Genomic DNA, 18,586 nt, shown 5'->3' with positions numbered 1-18,586 from the left:
TGGTGTCCTACAGGAAGTTATTCACCAAGGCCCCAGCCAATGTCATTGGTGTGATGGACACTCTCCACTTGCCTGGGTGTGTGCAGCTCCAACCACTCTCGATCCTGTGTGGACGGTCACAGTTCTGATATCTGCTCTTCTCTCTTCCTTCCAGTCTTCTATTGATTTACTTTATGCTGTGATCCACCATCTTGCTAACCCACTGGCTGAGGAAAGGTGAGCATTCCTTGTCTCCATCTCTGTGTGCGATCTTGAATGGAGAGATTAACCTTTAATTAATCTTCAGTTGCTAAATATTTATGCACAAAAGTGCTGGAGAAACTCAGCAGGCCGAGCAGAATTCATAGGAAGCAGCATTTCAGGCTTGAGCCCTTTGTCAAGGTATGACCAAAAAGTGGGCAGGCGGCAGGATAAAAAGGTGGGGGGGGGGGAGTAGGACAGACTACAAGGTCATAGGCGGATATGGGTGGGAGGGTCGAAAACAAAAAAGGTTAGGAGATCAGGGGAGGGGACCAGCTCTCTGAATGGAGGAGAAAGGGATGGGGAGCTGGAAGAAAGGAGTTAGAGAGAGAGAGTCTGGATTTAATGGAAACTTGAGGCTGGGGTTAATGCCATCTGTTTGGAGAATGCCCAGATAGAGTATGCCTCAGATGTGTAGGTAGCCTCAATTTGGCAGTGCATGAGGCCCTGGGAAAAATGTTGGTGTGGGAATGGGGGGTAGAATGGTTGGCTACCAGGAAGCCCCTGTTATTGTTGCAGACTGAACGAAGGTACTCAACAAGATGGTTCCCCAGTCTGCTTCCACTCTCTTCCATGTAGACGAGAGCATTTGATGCAGGAGGTGACCCCCCCCCCCACCCCACCGTAGATTCAGAAGTGAATGTTGCTTCACTTGGAAGGACTGTTTGGGGAGTCAATGATGATGAGGGAGGGGGGGTGTGGGTGCGTGTTATATTCTTGTGGTCACAAGTGTAGATGCCAAGGGCATGAATAGTGGAAGGGATGAGTGGATGAGGGGTCCCATATGGAGCAGTCCTGGCAGAACGTGAGAGGGGAAAGGAGGAATCCTGTCCTTGTTACATCTAACCACGGAAGGGATGATGGCAGATGTGCAGGAAATGGAGGAGATGCGTGCACTACAATCACAGGGACATAGCAGACTTTCCTGCTTTAACTCGAATCAATGTTTATGACAGATAATGAAACTTAGAGTGGGATATCAGGATCTTTAAGACAACAAATCATAGCTGTTCCACATTCCCACCAATACTCTTCTCTCTCCCACACTGCCCCAGATCCATGACACCCCACCATCCTAAGGAGCCCTCCACTCTCCCAATTCTCTACCCCCATCCACTCCAATACCTCCCATGAGCTCTCCCTTCCCAACACCTTTCCCAAGTTAAAACCCCTGCCTGTCGACATTTCCCCCATTTAGCCCTGTCTAGTGCTTAGCTAACCAGTCCTCAGCAGAGGGCACACCTTCACCCTGCTGCCCCCAAGTAGATGATGCTGAGGACTTTTTTCCGCTGCCTCTGTCTCTATGGTAAGGGGGTCCTCACCCCCGCTGAAGATTCCATTTCCTGTCTCCAGAATTCCCCTCATCTGGGCACCACACCCAGCGGTTGGCCTCTCTTGTCCTCTTCCTTTCCAATTGTCAACATGACTTGCTCACTCTAACCTCACCCCACCTGAACACACAGCTCAGCACTCTCTCCACCCAAACCCAGCCTTGGCATCAAACCCACGGAGGTTAGACACCTGCTCTCAGATCCTCCTCATACTTACCCCATCAACCTCATCTTTTATCCAGTCCCTGCCCTCCTACAGCCAGGCTTCCAATTGCCTGCTCAAGTCCCCCTCATCTCCACCACAGTCCCTGTCAGAGCCCTCCACTTTTTTCAGGAACAAAGACCCCATAAGATCCCCTTCACCGACACTCCCATCCACTAGCAGAACTTGTTCACTGAGATCAGGGTGTGGGGTACACTCCCTCCAGGGTCAACCCCAGTGATGGAGCCATCCCAGTGATGGACCTCCCCCCAGCGATATATCCTCCCCCAGTGACATACCCTCTCCCCATTGATGGATGCTTCCGCCAGTGATTGACGTTCCCTCAGTGATGGGCCCATCCCTGTGATGGATCCAGCCCCTAGTGATAAGACCCATCTCAGTGATGGACCTGGCCCAGTGATGCATCCGTCCCATTGATGGACCCTCCCAGTGCTGGGAATTCCTGACAGGAATTGTTAATGCCAGACACCTGCTGGTGCAATACAATTTCTTCCATCAGTTATACCTCACACCAATAAAATTACACAAGTCAAAGTCACAAATTTCAAAAATGTGGTTTAGGTGCGGTGTGAGGGAACCTTTGTCCATGTCACCTGGCTGTGCACAAGGGTGAGATCTTTCTGGGAAGAGCTGGAGGGACCCTCTGAAAAAATTACAAGGATCCAGAGTTGTACCTTCTCGGGGACATTGGGGAAGTACAGTTTAGATGGTCCAAACACCAAATTCAGTTTGTGAAGGTTGCCTTGTCAGTAACCATGATGTGTATAGCGGTTACGTGAAAGTCCGACTCCCACCTAAATATCGCACAATTATATATTCCCCCAGAGAAAATCACCTACAATTTACGAAAGAGATAGACACAATTATTAAAATGTGGCAACTGAATCTGAGGCACATAGGGGCAAAGATATAATTCACACCCTCTCCCCCTCCCCCTTCCCCTGTTGCTCCTCCCCCCACCCCTAAATAAGAGAAAGAAGTGATCCATCCCAGCAGGTAAATGATTGAGAGTATGAAATGGGAAATGTGGCGTTTTTTCCCCTGTATCACCTGTTTTTATTTAACATCCGAGGTCCTCTCGCTTTGAGGAGGATCATTGTCTTTGTTGGTATTTAGGCAGTTTTTGTATTTTTATATTTTGATATTTGTATAATTCAAGGAATAGGAAGAGGAAGGTGTAAGGAGGGGAAATCAAGGACTCTGTAAATCATTTTAGGTGGAAAGAGAATGTAATATTTTGTTTATTGGATTTGCGAGTCTTTGGAAAATCAAAAATAAAATATTCAAAAAAAATGATTGTGATTTGGAGCTGAATGTCCGGTGTATGGGAAAGATAAGCAGGTAGGAAAAGGGGGTGGCGGGGCCCGGATGGGAAGCAATGATATAAATCACTAGAAAGAAAGGACATAGGGTCAGAAGAGGTAGAATTTTTATGGGTTGTTAAGAAATGGGAATGGTAAAAGGACCCTATTGGCAGTTATTTTCAGTCCCCTAAACAGCAGCTGGGAGGTGGACTATGAGTTATAGCTGAAAATAGAAAAATTTTGTCAGAAGGAAAATGACAAAATAGTTATGGGGAATTTTAACATGAAAGGCGATTGGGGAAAGTCAGGAGGGTACTGGATCTCAGGAGAGAGAGTGTTTATAGAATGCCTACAGAATGGCTTTTTGGAACACTTTGTTGATAAAGTGCAAACTTTATGACTGTATGACTGTAAAAGTCATTCTCTGATTAACTTTGTTAATCTCCACCAGGAGATTGACAGGTTTGGATTGGCTGATGTGTAATGAACTGGAGGTGATTAAGGAAGTAAAGGTAATGGAATCCTTGGGGAGCAGTGATCATAATATAATACAGTTCAGTTTCATCTGAAAGGAAAAGCTGATATCAGGTGTGTCAATAGTTCAGTGGAACAAAGGGAATTATAGGAATGAGTGAGGAACTGGCCCAAGTTGACTGGAAAAGTAACTTAGATGGAGGGGATGGCAGAGCAGAATTAGAGGATATTTCAACAAGAAATAAAGAAAGTGGAGGATAGATATATTCAAAGAGAAAGAAAACTATGAATGTAAAAATGGCACAGATGTGGCTGACAAGGGAGGTTAAGGCTAAAATAAAACCAAACGTGAGGGCAGACAAGGAAGCAAAAATTAGTGGAAAAACAGAGGGCTGGGAAACTTTTAAAAACTTTCAGAAAGAGACAAAGAAAGTCATTAGGAAAGAAAAGATGAATTATGAAAAGAAGTTAGCAAATAACATATAAAAGGACATAAAGAGTTATTTTAAATATATAAAACATAAAAGAGAGATATAGGACCAATTGAAAATGATGCTGGGGAAATGATAATGGGTAACAAAGAGATGGCAGAGGAACTAAATAGATGTTTTGTGTCAGTCTTCACTGGGAAAATATTAGCAACATACCTGATAGCCTTAGGTCACAGAGAATAGAATTAAGTACAGTCAGGATTACTAGAGAGATCGTGCTTAGTCAACTGAATGGACCAAAGATAGACAAGTCTCCTGGACCAGATAAGGTACACCCACAGGTTCTGAAGGAGGTGGCTTTGGAGATTGTGCAGGAATTGGAAAGAATTTTCCAGAAATCAATCGGCTCTGGCATGGTTCTTGAGGATTGGAAGGTCACAAATGTAGTTCCATTATTTAAGAAAAAGGAAATTATAGGCCTATTCGTCTAGCATCGACAGTTGGAAAGTTATTGGAGTCAAACCTCAAGGATGAGGTTATGAAATACCTCAAGGTGCATCGCATGATAGATCAAAGCCAGCATGGGTTCATGAAGGGATAATCCTGCTGACCAGCCTAATGGAATTTTTTGAGGTAATCTCAAGTAGGGTGGACAAGAGAGAGGCTGTGTATGTTGTGTATTTGGATTTTCAAAAGGCCTTCAATAAGGTGCCACATAAGAGGCTGCTTAAAAAGATGAGAGCCCATGGAATTACAGGAAAGATATTAGACTGGTCGGAGCATTGGCTGATGGGCAGGAAGCAAAGGGTGGGAATAAAGGGATCCTGTTCTGGTGGTTTGCCAGTTACTAGTTGTGTACACAGGGGTCAGTTTTGGGGTCACTTCATTTAACAATGTACATTGATGAGTTAGATTATGGATTGAAGTTTGCTGATGACACCAAGATATGTGGAGGAGCAGGAAGTGTTGAAGAAATTGAAAGGTTGCAGAGACTTGGACAGTTTAGGAGAAGGGGCAAAGAAATGGGAGATGAGATAGAAATGTAGAGGTCTCAAGGGATATGGGAAAACGGGCGGAACTTGGAACTAGATGTGAGAACAGTTTAGTTCAGGGTGGAGTTGTGGAAAAGATTTTATGGGCCGAATGGCCTACTTCTGTTCTTTTATCTTGTGATCTTGTGATTGTTCTTCAGCGACATTCAGTTCCCATCTGATATCCCTCTTCAGGTCTCACCTCCCCTATATGCTGAGACTCCTCTCTGTCTTCCATCCACCGATGAACCCTGCTATTCAAACTCAGCTTCCCTGCAGGGGACAGTACATGCCATCCCCAGGGCATAATAGCCCAGGACACAGTATAGACAAAAACTACCTCTCTGTTACACACAGACCCACTCTCTGTTACACGCAGACCCACTCTATTACACACAGACAGACCCACTCTCTGTTACCACAGACCCATTTCTATTACACGCAGACCCACTCTGTTACACACAGACCAACACACAGGCCCACTCTCTGTTATACCCAGACGCACTCTGTTACACACAGACCCACTCTGTAACACAAGCCCACTCTATGTTATGCACAGGCCCACTCTGTAACACATATCCACTCTCTGTTACTCACAGGCCTATTCTCTCTTACACACAGATCCACTCTCTGTTACACACAGGCCCATTCTCTGTTACACACAGACCCATTCTGTTATACACAGGCCCACACTATCACACACTCCCACTCTGTAACACACAGGATCACTCTGTTATGCACAGGCCCACACTATCACACACAGCCCCACTCTCTGTTATACGCAGTCTTTCTCTGTTTTCTGCAAGCCCACACTCAGTTATAAAGCCCATGGCTTTAACCCTGCTGCAGCACACAGCTCCTGCCTGGTGGCGCTGGCTCTGTGGTATAACCTTGCTAGGATTACCTCTCCTCCCAGCCCTCGGGTGTTGGAACTTATTGCCCTCTTTGATCCTTAGGCTGGCTGAGTTGGACATGAAAATCCTAGTCCTGTCACACAACATCCCAGACCGTCTGTTCCGCCAGTGGCTGCAGCGACCAGTGAACATGCCTGTCACCCTCTTAATGGACACGTCTGAGATGGAGCCAGTGGAGAGGCTGGTTCCTGAGTGCCTCACTCTCCTGCTGAAGCTTGGCAACTTTATCCTGCAAAATCCAAAGGTCAGTCAGATGCTGAGTCAGTCCCAGGAGAGTACACAGACTGCCACCTTCCCTGGGCCCACGTTGACCAATGTAAAAACACACAGAAATGCTGGAGTGACTCAGCCAGACTTTCAGCATCCATAAAAGACAAAGATATATTGGTAACGTTTCAGGTCCGAGCCCTTGAAGAAGGGCACAGTTACTAGTTGAGAAATGATAAATTCTCACCTCTCCCCTTATCATATCCAATGAGCACCCTTTGTTGGTCTGGATTCCTGCCTGAATTCTGAGACTTTCTGACATTTCCTGCTTCAGGCTCATTCTGCTTGTTCCTTGAAGATCATGTCTGTGTGAAAGGAGATAAGGAAAAGGGAAAGAAACAGAGCTGAGGGAAGGTGACGGGGGGGGGGGGGGGGGGAGGGGGGAAGAAGTGGGGGGGGGGGAATTTAACAAAAGCCAGAAAAGTCAATGTTAATGCCATCCGATTGGAGGGAGCCCAGTCAGAAGATGAGGTGTTGTTCCTCCAATTTGTGAGTGGTTTCAGTCTGGCAGGGCATGAGACCATGGACAGACATGTCAGCAAGGCAATGGGCTGGGGAATTGAAATGGGTGTCCACTGGGAGAGGGCTGAGGTGCTCAACAAAGTGATCTCCCTCACTGGCCATTACTCAAGTGGCAGGCTCTGCATCCACACCTCAGGGGCACAGGCTCTGCCCTTCATCAACTCAGAGGCACCACCAGAGATGGCTCCAGTGAAGTGGAAGAGCTCTGCTCTGTTCCAGCTGGCAGCCAATCAGATCCTGCACAAAGTTGATGAGATGGTAGGTTATTGTTATACATGAGTACAACATATAAATGCACTAAAATTCTTGCTTAATGCAGTCACACAGGTATGTAAAATACACCAATAAACAATAAATATAAATTACTACACGAGAGAAAAAAAGATAAATAATATAAAAGAATAGATGAATATTCACAGTTGCAATTAATGTGAAAAAATGTGGCTAGAGTTGTGCAGGCAGATCCTTGGTCTTGCAGAAGTTTATGTTTTGGGTTATGTTACAAGCCCAGAGGACCCCAAAACCCAGCAGCAATAGAAATTGACCATGACAAATGGTTACTTAAACAAAAGTTGCTTTTAATTATCTTTAAAACATGAAAACAGAATCACACTTTAACTTATCATGGTTAACTTACTTAACTTAACTTAACCCCCTTTTAATTCTAAGTGCATGTGTATGTAATGTTTGTGTAAGTTCAGAAAAGTTCTTTGATTCACAGTTCAATCTTACTTCTTATACCTCCAAGTTCACTGGTGCAGGCAATTCTTATACTGTGCACAGAATATAACATTTATCAAGTTCACCAGGCTTTGGTGCTTAAAAGGTAAATGGTTATCACTCAGGAAGGTTCTTGTCAGTTTTCAGAGAGAGATTCATTGTACGCTGGACACCCACAACTGATTCCTTTTTAATCAGCCACTTCAGTGTCTTGCCAAAGAAACTTGCCCTCTCTTCTCTTGCATGAACCACAAGGGCTTTGACCAGGCTGAACTAAGCACTTACAACCCATCTTCTAAATGAGGTTTTCCACAAGCTTGCCAGCTTGTCCTGTTCCAGTCCCAGTTGCTGCTGTTGACTGTAAAAGTACAGAACTGATATTTCTCTCTCTCTCTCTCTCTCTCTCTCTCTCTCTCTGAGAAAAGCCTGTTTGACTCTCTCTGCTTGCAAAACCACATGACCCTCTTAGTTCTCCTCCAGACAATTTGCGGCTCTGACAAGTTCTTTCATCTGTTGCCTCTTTGTAAACAAAAATCCATTAGTGAAGTCTTTTGGGCACTCTCCAAAGCTTCTGCAAAGGCTCTGAGGCCCCGATATTTCTAGCATGAGCAGAGCTCCAGTTTTTAAATAAGATCTGTTTTAAAGTGTTTGTATATGACCTACACTAACAAACCTTCCCCAATTTATCTCCCAAAAACCATTCTATATTCTGTCACAGTTAGGGCAGGAGATTAATGTTCAAAGCCTGTGGGGAAAAAATATTTTCTTGAACCCAGAGGAGTTGGTCTTCAGGCTTCTGCACCTTCTACCCGAAGGTAGCAGTGAGAAGAGGTTGTGATCAGGGGGATGGGAGTGCTTTATGTTGTTGGCAGCCTTCTTGAGGTTGAACCTCACATTGAAGCTTTCAGTGGACGGGAGGTTGCTGCCAGTGATCAACTTGACTAGGTTTGCCACTTTCTGCATGTTTTCTGCTCAAATTTCCAAACCAGGCCATGAATGTCACTGTCACATCATCGGTCTTGTTTACAGCAGTCGAAAGCAGGGGATCAGCTCAGGAGGTGAGGAGGGAGAAAGTGGCCTAGAGTGGAATCATAATGGCAAGGGCATTAGCACAATGCTATCCCAGCACCAGCAATCTGGGTTCAAATCCAGTGCTGTCTGTAAAGGGTTTGGAGGTTCTCCCCGTGCCTGCCTGGGTTCCCTGAGGGTGCTCCAGTTTCATCCCATCCTCCACATACCTACCGGGATTTTACATTTAAATTTTAAATTGAATTTTTTTTAAATTTAAACACACAACACTGTTACAAGCCCTTTTGACACAAGTCCATGCCACCCAGTGACATGTGCTTGACCTACAACCCCAGGGAAGTGTTGAAGAATGGGAAGAAACGACAGCACATGGAGGAAAAGCATGGGGAGAATGTACAAACTGGCATTTAACACCATTATGCTAACCATGCCGCCCAGGTGGGTTAAATCGTGTATTTGGTGATACAGGCTCATGGGCTCAGAGACCCTGTTATCTTGCGGTATGTCCAAATTTTAAAAATTTAAATTAAAAGGGGGCCATTCAGTCCATCAACTCCATGCTGGATCAGTGTAGACCGGTGCAATCAATTCCATTGCCTCAAAGCCTGCTGGTTATTTTGCAACGATTCCCCTTTGACCTTAATCCACCTGCCATTCAGGGAACAAAGCCCTTGCCTGTTCATCTCTCGCTGTAGCTCAGGCTCCTGATAGCAGGCAACATCCTAGTAAATCTTCTTTGCACCCTCTCCATTTTGATGACATCTTCCCCATAGCACAGTGACCAAACTGAACCCTATCTTCCAAATGGGGCCTCACCAATGTCTTTTATGCAAAAAAATGAAAAAATCTAGACACTTAAATAAAGGGGTAAATCCCACTTCATTGATCCCAATTGTTTACCTGCTGGGACAGATTTTTTCTGTACCCTTGTTCCAAAGGGGAATGGTCATATCTGCAGACCAATATATTTCAGATAGGGTCGCCAAACTAGCGAATTTGTCATATTTTAATCACGTGATTTTCTCCAGGGCAGTACAATTCTGCATTTTCATATTCCATTGAGTAATATTTAGTTGGGAGTCGGACTTCCACATGACCACGATACACTTCCTGGCTACTGCTAAGGCGACCTTCACAAACTGAATTTGGTACTTGGACAGTTTAAAATTACATCCATGATGTTTCCCAAAAGGTACAAGTCTGGATCCTGTGGAAAATCTACCTTTGTAATTTTTTTCAGAATATCCCCCACGTCCTCCCAGAAGGATCTCACCTTCATGTACAGCCAGGTTGAATGGATAAAGGATCCAATCTCCACATCTAAAGCACATTTCCAAGATTTTGGACTTAGATTTATGTAGTTTTTGTGGTGTGAGATACAGCTGATGCAGAAAATTATATTGCACCAACCTATACCTGACATTACTAACTGCTCTCATGCTCTCCCAACACAGATCTGACCAGCACCGCTGGGGATTGTTGTGCCCAAATCCGACTCTCACCTTTCCCTTGACCTGTGTAAACCCAGCTTCAGGCCTTCACTTTGGAATATGAAATACATCATAGAAATAAACATACACGCATTCTTTGAATTAGAATCTCCATGTCACTACACACTGGCAGGGTCATAGATGGTCCCAATTTGCTCCTTAGATAGCAGAAAATTGTTGCATTAGAGTTTAGACAAATCATATTTATTCTTCAACTGCTCAAGAAGTTTATCACCTCACTCTTTGACAGAGTGAGCACAAATTGGACTACATGTGATAGGTGAGAAGAAGGCAGGAGAGTTTAGCTATAAATGGGACACTACATTAGTTTCATAGATTACAGATAACACCATACTAAGCCATTTACTACAGACATAGCAAAGAATAAATCAATGTATTGGATGGAAGGTGGGGAGATCTCCCAAAACGCCCTTGACCGAGAACAATTTAATATCCATGACTCTGGACAATCTGGTGCCAGAAGGGGATCAGGTTTATCGAGGAGCTCACTTCATTTGGGCCTCACCAACATTTTGTACAATTACAACGTGACCTTGAACAATTGTCTGAAGAGGTAAAGAATATCACCTGGACATCTCCAGGAAATAAATATCAACTCAGAAGCAGGGAATCAAAACAATGATTGTAAATGAAGATAAAGAACATCATGGTGGGTGTTTTGTGGCAGTGATACTGCAAGGTCTGATGGCTGCTTTGCAGCCCCCTGGAATGGCCTTGGCTGAGATTGGGGGCTGACCTCATTTAGCCAGAAAGTCCGGGATATCATGGTGCAGATTGAATGGTCTCCAAGTTCTCAAGCAGACAAGTTTGAATTCGTGGTGTGCAGGGTTGTCCGTGTTTTGAGACTGCAATGATTCAGAAGGTTTTGCATTCACTGGTCAACACAATGACACAAAGTTAATTTATCAGGGTAGCCAGTGTGAATGCAACCATCACTCTGCAGAAACAATTACCAGCTTCAGGACTCTGTGGAACATGTGAAGTCATTTCCCAGAGGGATTGGGGGATGTGGTGGTTCAGATTAAGGAGGTAAAGAAAGTCCAAGACATTGGATGTCCCGACAAGGCTTCAGAACATAGGATAGGCCAGGAAGCTCCTCAGGTCTTCTCCACCAATCACTGAGATCATGGCTGACCCAACCTCGTCCTCCGCACCACTTCCCCACCATCTTCCCAAAGCTCTCAACTTCCTGGTTGTACAAATAGATGTCAATCTCTATCTTATATATATATTGAATGGATGCAGGTCATTCAAATGGGTTCAATAATGTCATTCAAAAGTCATTTTGAAGGGATGGGGGGAGAAGGATGGAGCAAAAGCAGGCAGATGGGACTAGCCCTGAATGCCAAGATTGACTCCATATAGCTGTCCTGGAATGAGATTTCAAAGATTCTGACTGAGTGTAAACATTCCTTCTCCTCTCTATTCCCATTCATGCCTCTATCCACATAATAAATCAGACATTAATTTCCTTATTTTGTTCATTAAAGTTCATATAAAAAACTAGCATCCAGTTAACAACAATTGCTCTCTCTCACACAGAAGAGCATCACCAAGCCAAACCTTTCTGTGTCCGATGAAGTCCGACACTTGATCATCAAGGAGAACACCATCAAGCATCTGTGTGACACTTCTGAGCTCCTGACCCCACGTAGGTTCCTCCAGCATTATGAGAAACCTACGCATGTTGTCCTGGACTCAGGTAGAGTTTCTGTTGGCTCCACATGTGAACTAGGAATAAATATCTTGCTTTAATACAAGTGTCCCTACTGAGCCCTGGACAGAGCAGTGTTGTGCAAAAGCCCAGAGGACAGGACTCTCAGATTCTGTGTAGTGAACATGGCACCAAAAGCTCAGATTTCAATTGAGACAGAAATGGGACCAGAGGACCAATGGCAAATGTTGTCTTCTTGTTTAAGAAAGATAAGATCTTCGAAATTGTAGACCAGTGGGTCTCATGGCATGGAGGACAAACTATTGGAGAACTTTCAAAGGACAGGATTTACAAATATTTAGTAATTCACGAAAATCTGTTGAAGTAAAAACACAAAATGCTGGAGAAACTCAGCAGGTCAAATAGGATCCTTTATGTAGCAAAGGTAAAGATACAGAACTGACATTTCGGGCTAGAGCCCTTCATCAAGGGGGAAGGAAGAATGTCGGCAGGTGTCCGAACAAAAGGGGGGGTGGGGGAAGAGGGGCAAAGGTAGGAGGTGAGAGGTGGAGAAAGGAGGGAGGGGACAGCAATGAGTAGGGGTAGGAGGGGGTGGGTGGATAAGGTAGGGAGGGGGGATAAGTGGAAAATCTGGAAAGGGGAGGGGTAAGAAAAGGCGAACAGGTTCGCAGAAAACAGAAGTCGATGTTAATGCCACCTTGCTGGAGAGAGCCCAGACGGAAAATAAAGAGTTGCTCCTCCAATCTGTGGATGGTCAGGATGGGAGAGTACACAAGACCATGGACAGACATGTGAGTGTGGGAGTGTAACCCAGAATTGGAATGGTTGGCCACTGAGAGGGTCTCTTGTAGTGGAGGAAGCAGAGGTGCTTAGCGAAGCAAACTCCCAATTTTTGACTGATCTCTCTGATGTAGAGAAGGCCACAGATCTGCTGCATCTGTTCCCAGGATGAGGTCTTCCAGTCCATATCTTCCAAAATGTCTGCCTTCTTCCACAAACATGGCCTCCCCTCCACCACCATCAATTCAGCCCTCACTCGTATCACCTCTATTTCCCATTTATCTGCCCCCAGGCACAACAAACATAGAATCTCCCTCATTCTCACCTATCACCCCAGCAGCCTCTGCATCCAACACAGTATCCATCAGAATCTCCGGCACTTACCACAGGATCCCACCACCAGATACATTTTCCCTTCTCCCCCACCCAACCCCAACCCATAGGGGCTGCTTTCTCCGTTGTTCTCTAGGTGCACTCATCCTTCCCCACCTATTGCCCTCCTGTCACCTTTCCCTGTGCCCACAGGAGGTGCAACACATGCACCCACACCTCCTCCCTCACCATGGTCCAGAGCCCCAAACAGACCTTTCATGTAAAACAACTTGACGTGTATTCGCAGAACTAATTTGCTGCATCTGGTGCTCCCTTTGTGATCTTCTCTGCATCGGAGAAACTAGTTGCAGACTAGGAGTTCACTTGAGTGGACAGCTTTCCCACCAGCCTCTGGAGAATGATCATCTTAAACGCTGAGCTGAAGTCAATGACAGCAGCCTGACATATGAGCTGTCATTCTTCAGGTGGGCCAGGACAAAGAGAAGCGGCAAGGCTAGAGTATTGTCTGTGGAACAGTTTCTTTGAAAGGCGAAGTGAAATGGGTCCAGCGACCCTGGGAGGTGGGCTTTGATGCATTCCATCACCAGGTGATCAAAGCATTTCATAATGGTGGAGATAAGTGTCACGGGAATAAAAAGTCATTGAGGCTGTTATTGTTGCCCTTTTGGGTGATAGTGGTGTCTTGAACATTGTGGGAGTGATCGACCACTGTAGTGACCACTGAAGATGTCCGTGAAGACCTCTGACAATTGGTCAGTGCCCGACCAGGTATTTTGCCTGGTCCCCCTGCCTTGTGTGGTTCACCATGGATAGGGTTCTCCTCACTTTGGCCTTGCCTATGCAGGAGGTCCATTCATCAGGGGAACATGGGGCTTTCTTTGGTGTCATCCCAGACTTCTCATCAAACCGTGCATAGAAGGTGCTCAGTCTGTCCAGAAGGGAGGCGTCATTGTCCTTAACTCACAAGGTTGACGTGATCCGTTATAGTCTTGATCCCTTGCCACAAGTGCCTCGTGGCATCCAGCTGTTTGTGGATCTTCTGTGTGTACCTTCGCTTTGCCTTTCAAATTGCACAGGGGAGTTCAGCTCCAGCTGATCTCAGTGCCATCCCATCCCCTGTCCTGAAGACAGTATTATGAGTTCTGAGAGGGGCCTGGACCTCTGCATCCAACATGGTCTCTAGTAAGCCCTGGTTGTGAAGCATTTGATCTTGGTGACACCCTCAATGCACTTGCTGATGTAGCCAGTCACTGAGTTCGTGTACACCTCGATGTTTACATGACCATTGTAGGTGGCCGCCTCCCTAAAACAGCTGCAGTCCATGGTCTCAAAGCATCTTGCAGCACTGCTGTGGACCACCCACCCCTCCCCTCCAGCCCTGGGAACTGACCTAATTTGCTTTGCCAGCAGTCTGTATGTTGGGGTTAGCAGGACAGATATGTGATCCAAGTAACCAAGGTAAGGGTGAGGTGCAGCCTCGTGGAGGCCAGGATGGCAATGCTGAGTCCAGCCCTGAAGGTCCCATCAGCAGAGGCGCGACCCATTGAGTGGAACCAAAGCTCACCCAGAAGGACAATGGAAGGTGAGGCCGACCTGGGGAAGAAGGGTGATGTGATCCCCAAAAAGTCATTGGGAGATGAAGGGCCTGCAGAGGGATCCGAGCTTTGGGGGGTGTTATGTTCCCCCCCCCCCAAGGACAATGAGTGAAGTGCGCTCAGGAGTGGAATGTGAAGGGTGGCGGGTGCGATCTGCGGGAGGATGTGGGAGACATTGGTAGATGACTCCAGTGGAGATCCCAGCGAGGCTAGAATCGATGAGGAGGATGGAGTCGTCGTCAGGGAAAAATGGAAGGGAAGGTGGGATCCACAGTGAGAGCAAGTCAGCATCGGGGAAAGGGGGAGGGGGCACAGAACCCTCAATGCAAGATATTCTACAGGCCATTGACAGAATGGAGGAAAGGCTGGCCAGGGACATAAAGGAAAGAAACAGGAGAGTGTACAACAAATGGACAGATGGGAAAGTGCCCCAACTGGACTGTCAGGAAGGGTATCAGAAGTAGAAGAAAGAACTGGAGATAAAGAGGATAGAATAAATAAATTGGAGAAAGAGTTCACTTTGTACGGAAGGCATAAAGGGGATGCCTCTGGCAAAGAGTCAACACTTTGGAACACGGTAAAGATTGTGGGGTTGCCAGAGGGTAAAGAAGGGAGGGACCTAGTAACATTTTTTCAACACTGGGTGCCTGAGATCTTGGGAAGGGAGAAATTGGGAGAGCCGATGGAGGTAGAGAAGGCCCGTCAGTCTCCCTTCCTCGTCAAAGGGCACGCTTGGTGCTGGTGAACCTTTTGAGTCACCAGGATCATAAGAAAATATTGAAGCCAGCAGCAGTCAGGGCGAAGGTGACAGGGTGGGGGTGGGAGCAATGGAGCTGGAGGAAAATAAAATCTTATTTTACCCAGACATAAGTATGGTCCTCCGAAAACAAAGGAAAGAATTTGAGCCAATAAAAAGAATGGCCAAGCAGAAAGGATATGAAAGTGTCCTGAGATATCTGGCAACCCTAAAAATTATAATCCCACGAAGTTCTTGTCAGAGGCCAAAGTGGCCCGGGAATTTGTGAAATAGCTGCCAGTTTTTAAGAAGCAGTATATATGTTGGTGGTGCCAAATGGACAATGTTAATGTTTTTGTTGTATACAAGAATATATTGCAACTAATAAGTATATATAAGATTAGAAATAATGACCCAACTGTTTGTAATGATTTTGAGAATTTGTGGAAAAGAAAATAGTTGGAGTGGGGGGTTAGGGGGTGAGGGTGGAGAGGTGTGGGAAGTAGATGGGTGCAAACTGTGGAAAGGAGGGGGATGTGATGATGCAGAGGGTGCAGTCACCAGAGGTGGGGGGTGGTGGTGTTGGGGGTGGGAGGGAGAATTAAAAGGAGGAAGATGTAGAAGGGGAATATATAGGTAAAGGTAAAGTGTAGTGCTTTGTGCTATCTTTGTCTGTTTTTTGTTATTTTTTTTTCTTTTACCTGTCCTTTTGGGGTTCATGGCCTTTGCTTCTGTACTATTTTCTCAGGGTTGGTGAAAAATAGGGCTGGCCAAGCTTTTGGCATGGGGGAGTACAGGTACAGGGGAAACACAGATCTGGGGATGCTTGGGGCAATGACTAAGAGTATAAAATACATTTGTTTTAATGTCAATGGTTTGAATGAATCGGTGAAGAGGAAATGAGTTTTAGGCACATTTTTAAAAATGGGAGCGGATCTGGCCTTTCTCTAAGCAATGCATTTGATGGAGTGAGAACACCATAAACTAAAAAGGGGATGGGTGGCCAGGTAATATCCTCCTTGTTGAGCTCACACACAAAGTGGGTGGTAATCCTCATGGGGAAGAGTGTTCCAGTGAGAGTGCAGGGTGTAATCACAGACAGAATAGGAAGATTTGTAATGGTACACTGCAGGTATATTCAGAATCCTGTACCTTAGTAAACATATATGCCCTCAACTTTGATGACAAAAAGTTCATACAAAACATTTTCCTAAGATTGGCAGAGGGAAAGGAGAGCATCCTGATTGGGGGCGGGGGGGAGAAGTTTTAATTTTTGTCTGGATCCTGTTATAGATGTCAACAAAGACAATAACTAAAATAAAGGCAGTGAGGACTACCATAGACTGTATGAAGTAGTTGAACCAGATAGATGTGTGGAGGCGGAAACATCAGAGGTAGAGGGATTACTCCTTCTACTCAAAAGAACATGACTCCTACTCTAAAATAGATTTTTTTTTACCTGGTTTCAGCCCATGTAAAGGGTAGAATCATGGAGCCTGAGTACATAGTGAGACTTCTCTCAGATCATTCACCCCTGACAATAACAATAGAAATGCCAGATAAGCAGGATTTAGCATACAGATGGTGTCTTAAGACGCTGAAGTTTTGTAAGAGCACAGAAAGACATGTTCTGCAAGACCAATTGTACCTCTAATCCAGATAAATTGCTCCTGTGGGACACCCTCAAAGAATATTTGAGAGGTGAGATCATCAAAACAGTTAAAAAAGGAACATATGAGGAAGGTGGACAAATTAGAACAGGAAATTACTCATCTAGAAAAGGGCTTCCATAACTCAGGCTCAGAGTACCATTTCAGGATTCTAACAAATATAAAACTGAAATACAATACGCTCCAAATATATGGTAAACCCCATAATGCGGTCAAAACAAAAATAGTATGAATTATGAGAAATAGCCCAGAAAGTCCTCTCTTGGCAGCTGAACAGGCCTCAAGGACAATCAATGTGATACAAACTGGTAATGGCAGGATCTTGCACAAGCCAAAAGAGATTAATGAGATCTTCAGAGAATTCTTTGAGGATCTGTATAAATCAGATTTGACAGGGGGAGTTTGATAAAGCTAACAGGTTCCTGTCTAAATTGAAGTTACAAAATTTAGGCCCAGAAGAACAGGAAAGCCTAGATCATCTAATCATGGAAGAGGAGATAGGGAAAGCATTGAATTCACTGCAGAATAACAAGTCTCCAGGAGAGGATGGGTTTCCACCTGAGTTCTATAAGGAATTTAAAGATTTATTGATGTCCCTCTATACCTTTACTTTTATGAGTAGGATCATCAGGAGAGAGGTCTGAAGGGATTAACTCTCATCTAACCCCAATGCTGGCCCATTTTCCAAGCTTTGGCCTTCTCCAGCAGTGCTTCCGATGGCCTCCTGAACGTCTCCCCTGATCTGCACCACAGTTTGCAGCATTCTATGTTCCCTGCTTCAGTAGGTTTAAATCTTACTGGTCCTATCCACTAATTTGAAAGTTTGGTATTTTGATAGTGTTTGCCAATCACAGACACAACATAGTGGGTTGGCCATGTTACTGGAATTGGAGAACATGTCTTAAGAAGAAACATCGTCAGAGCTAGGGTTTTTTTTCCCCCTTTGGAGTGATGAAGGATGAGAGGTGACTTAGTAGAGGTGCGTAAGATTAGGGATTTAACCAGAGTGGGCAGTCAGGACCTTATTCTCAAGGCAAATACCAGCCGACATCTGTTTAAGGTGAGTGGAGGAAAGTTCAAGGGAGGTGTTAGAGGTAAGTGTTTTACACAGAGAGGGGTTGGGGCCTGCAATGCATTATTAGTGGTACGGGCTGGTATAATAGGGGCATTAAAAAGCCTCAGAAAGCACACGGGTGTAGATTAATGGGTATGGGGTAGGGAAGGGTTCGATTGTTGTGGAGTAGGATAATATCTTGGGATGAAGAGTCTGTATGGTACTGTAATATTCTATGTTCTATTCTACCTTTGAGCACAGGGATTATTTACTGTAGACTTTGCAAGAATAAACACACAATGGCCACTCTTGGGATGTGATGAGTGAGGTTTGACTAACAACATAAGCCTTACTAATTCTCTATGTTTGACTTGCAGAAGTAGTCTGGCCAACTCCTCTTCACCTTTTCCTTGGTGGTTAGTGAATTCCCACGTCGACCCACAAACAGATGTGAAAGATGAGAGTCAAATATTGTGGAGATATTTTACTACTGCATTTCTTCCTTCAATTTAAATAAACCAACCTCCCAGAAACAATCGACATTCTCTTTCTTGGAGCGGCAAGCGAACAGTAAGAATTGAGGTCCACTCATCATTTTCCATCTCCACACTCATGGGAAAAGAAATTAAAGTGACAGGAATCACACACACAGTGTGGAAACAGGCTCTTCAGTTCAACTTACCCACGCTGACCAAAGTATCCCACCCACACTGGTCCCACCTACCTGCGTTTGCCCCAAATCCCTC

At 45.1% G+C, this 18,586-nt stretch overlaps 1 protein-coding gene across 9 annotated transcripts in view; it reads left to right on the top strand.

Moving 5' to 3' along the window:
- LOC138759087 (sodium/myo-inositol cotransporter 2-like) overlaps positions 1-18,376 on the top strand; it is a 251,059-nt gene extending 232,683 nt beyond the window's left edge. For 5 of the 9 annotated variants that reach the window (XM_069928979.1, XM_069928981.1, XM_069928982.1 and 2 more), the window contains 4 exons: positions 155-216; positions 5,991-6,192; positions 11,540-11,699; positions 18,218-18,376. In XM_069928979.1, the coding sequence (XP_069785080.1) occupies positions 155-216; positions 5,991-6,192; positions 11,540-11,699; positions 18,218-18,261 (468 nt within the window). In that variant the 3' untranslated portion in view covers positions 18,262-18,376. Of the gene's footprint in view, positions 1-154; positions 217-5,990; positions 6,193-11,539; positions 11,700-18,217 lie in introns of those variants that run through there. The other 4 variants (XM_069928978.1, XR_011354632.1, XM_069928984.1 and 1 more) reach the window with 4 other exon arrangements.
- Positions 18,377-18,586: the final 210 nt, after the last annotated feature.

Source organism: Narcine bancroftii, chromosome 3 (assembly GCF_036971445.1).
Source record: "Narcine bancroftii isolate sNarBan1 chromosome 3, sNarBan1.hap1, whole genome shotgun sequence".
In the NCBI taxonomy this organism is placed as follows: domain Eukaryota; kingdom Metazoa; phylum Chordata; class Chondrichthyes; order Torpediniformes; family Narcinidae; genus Narcine; species Narcine bancroftii.
This window is presented reverse-complemented; position numbering and strand designations above follow the sequence as displayed.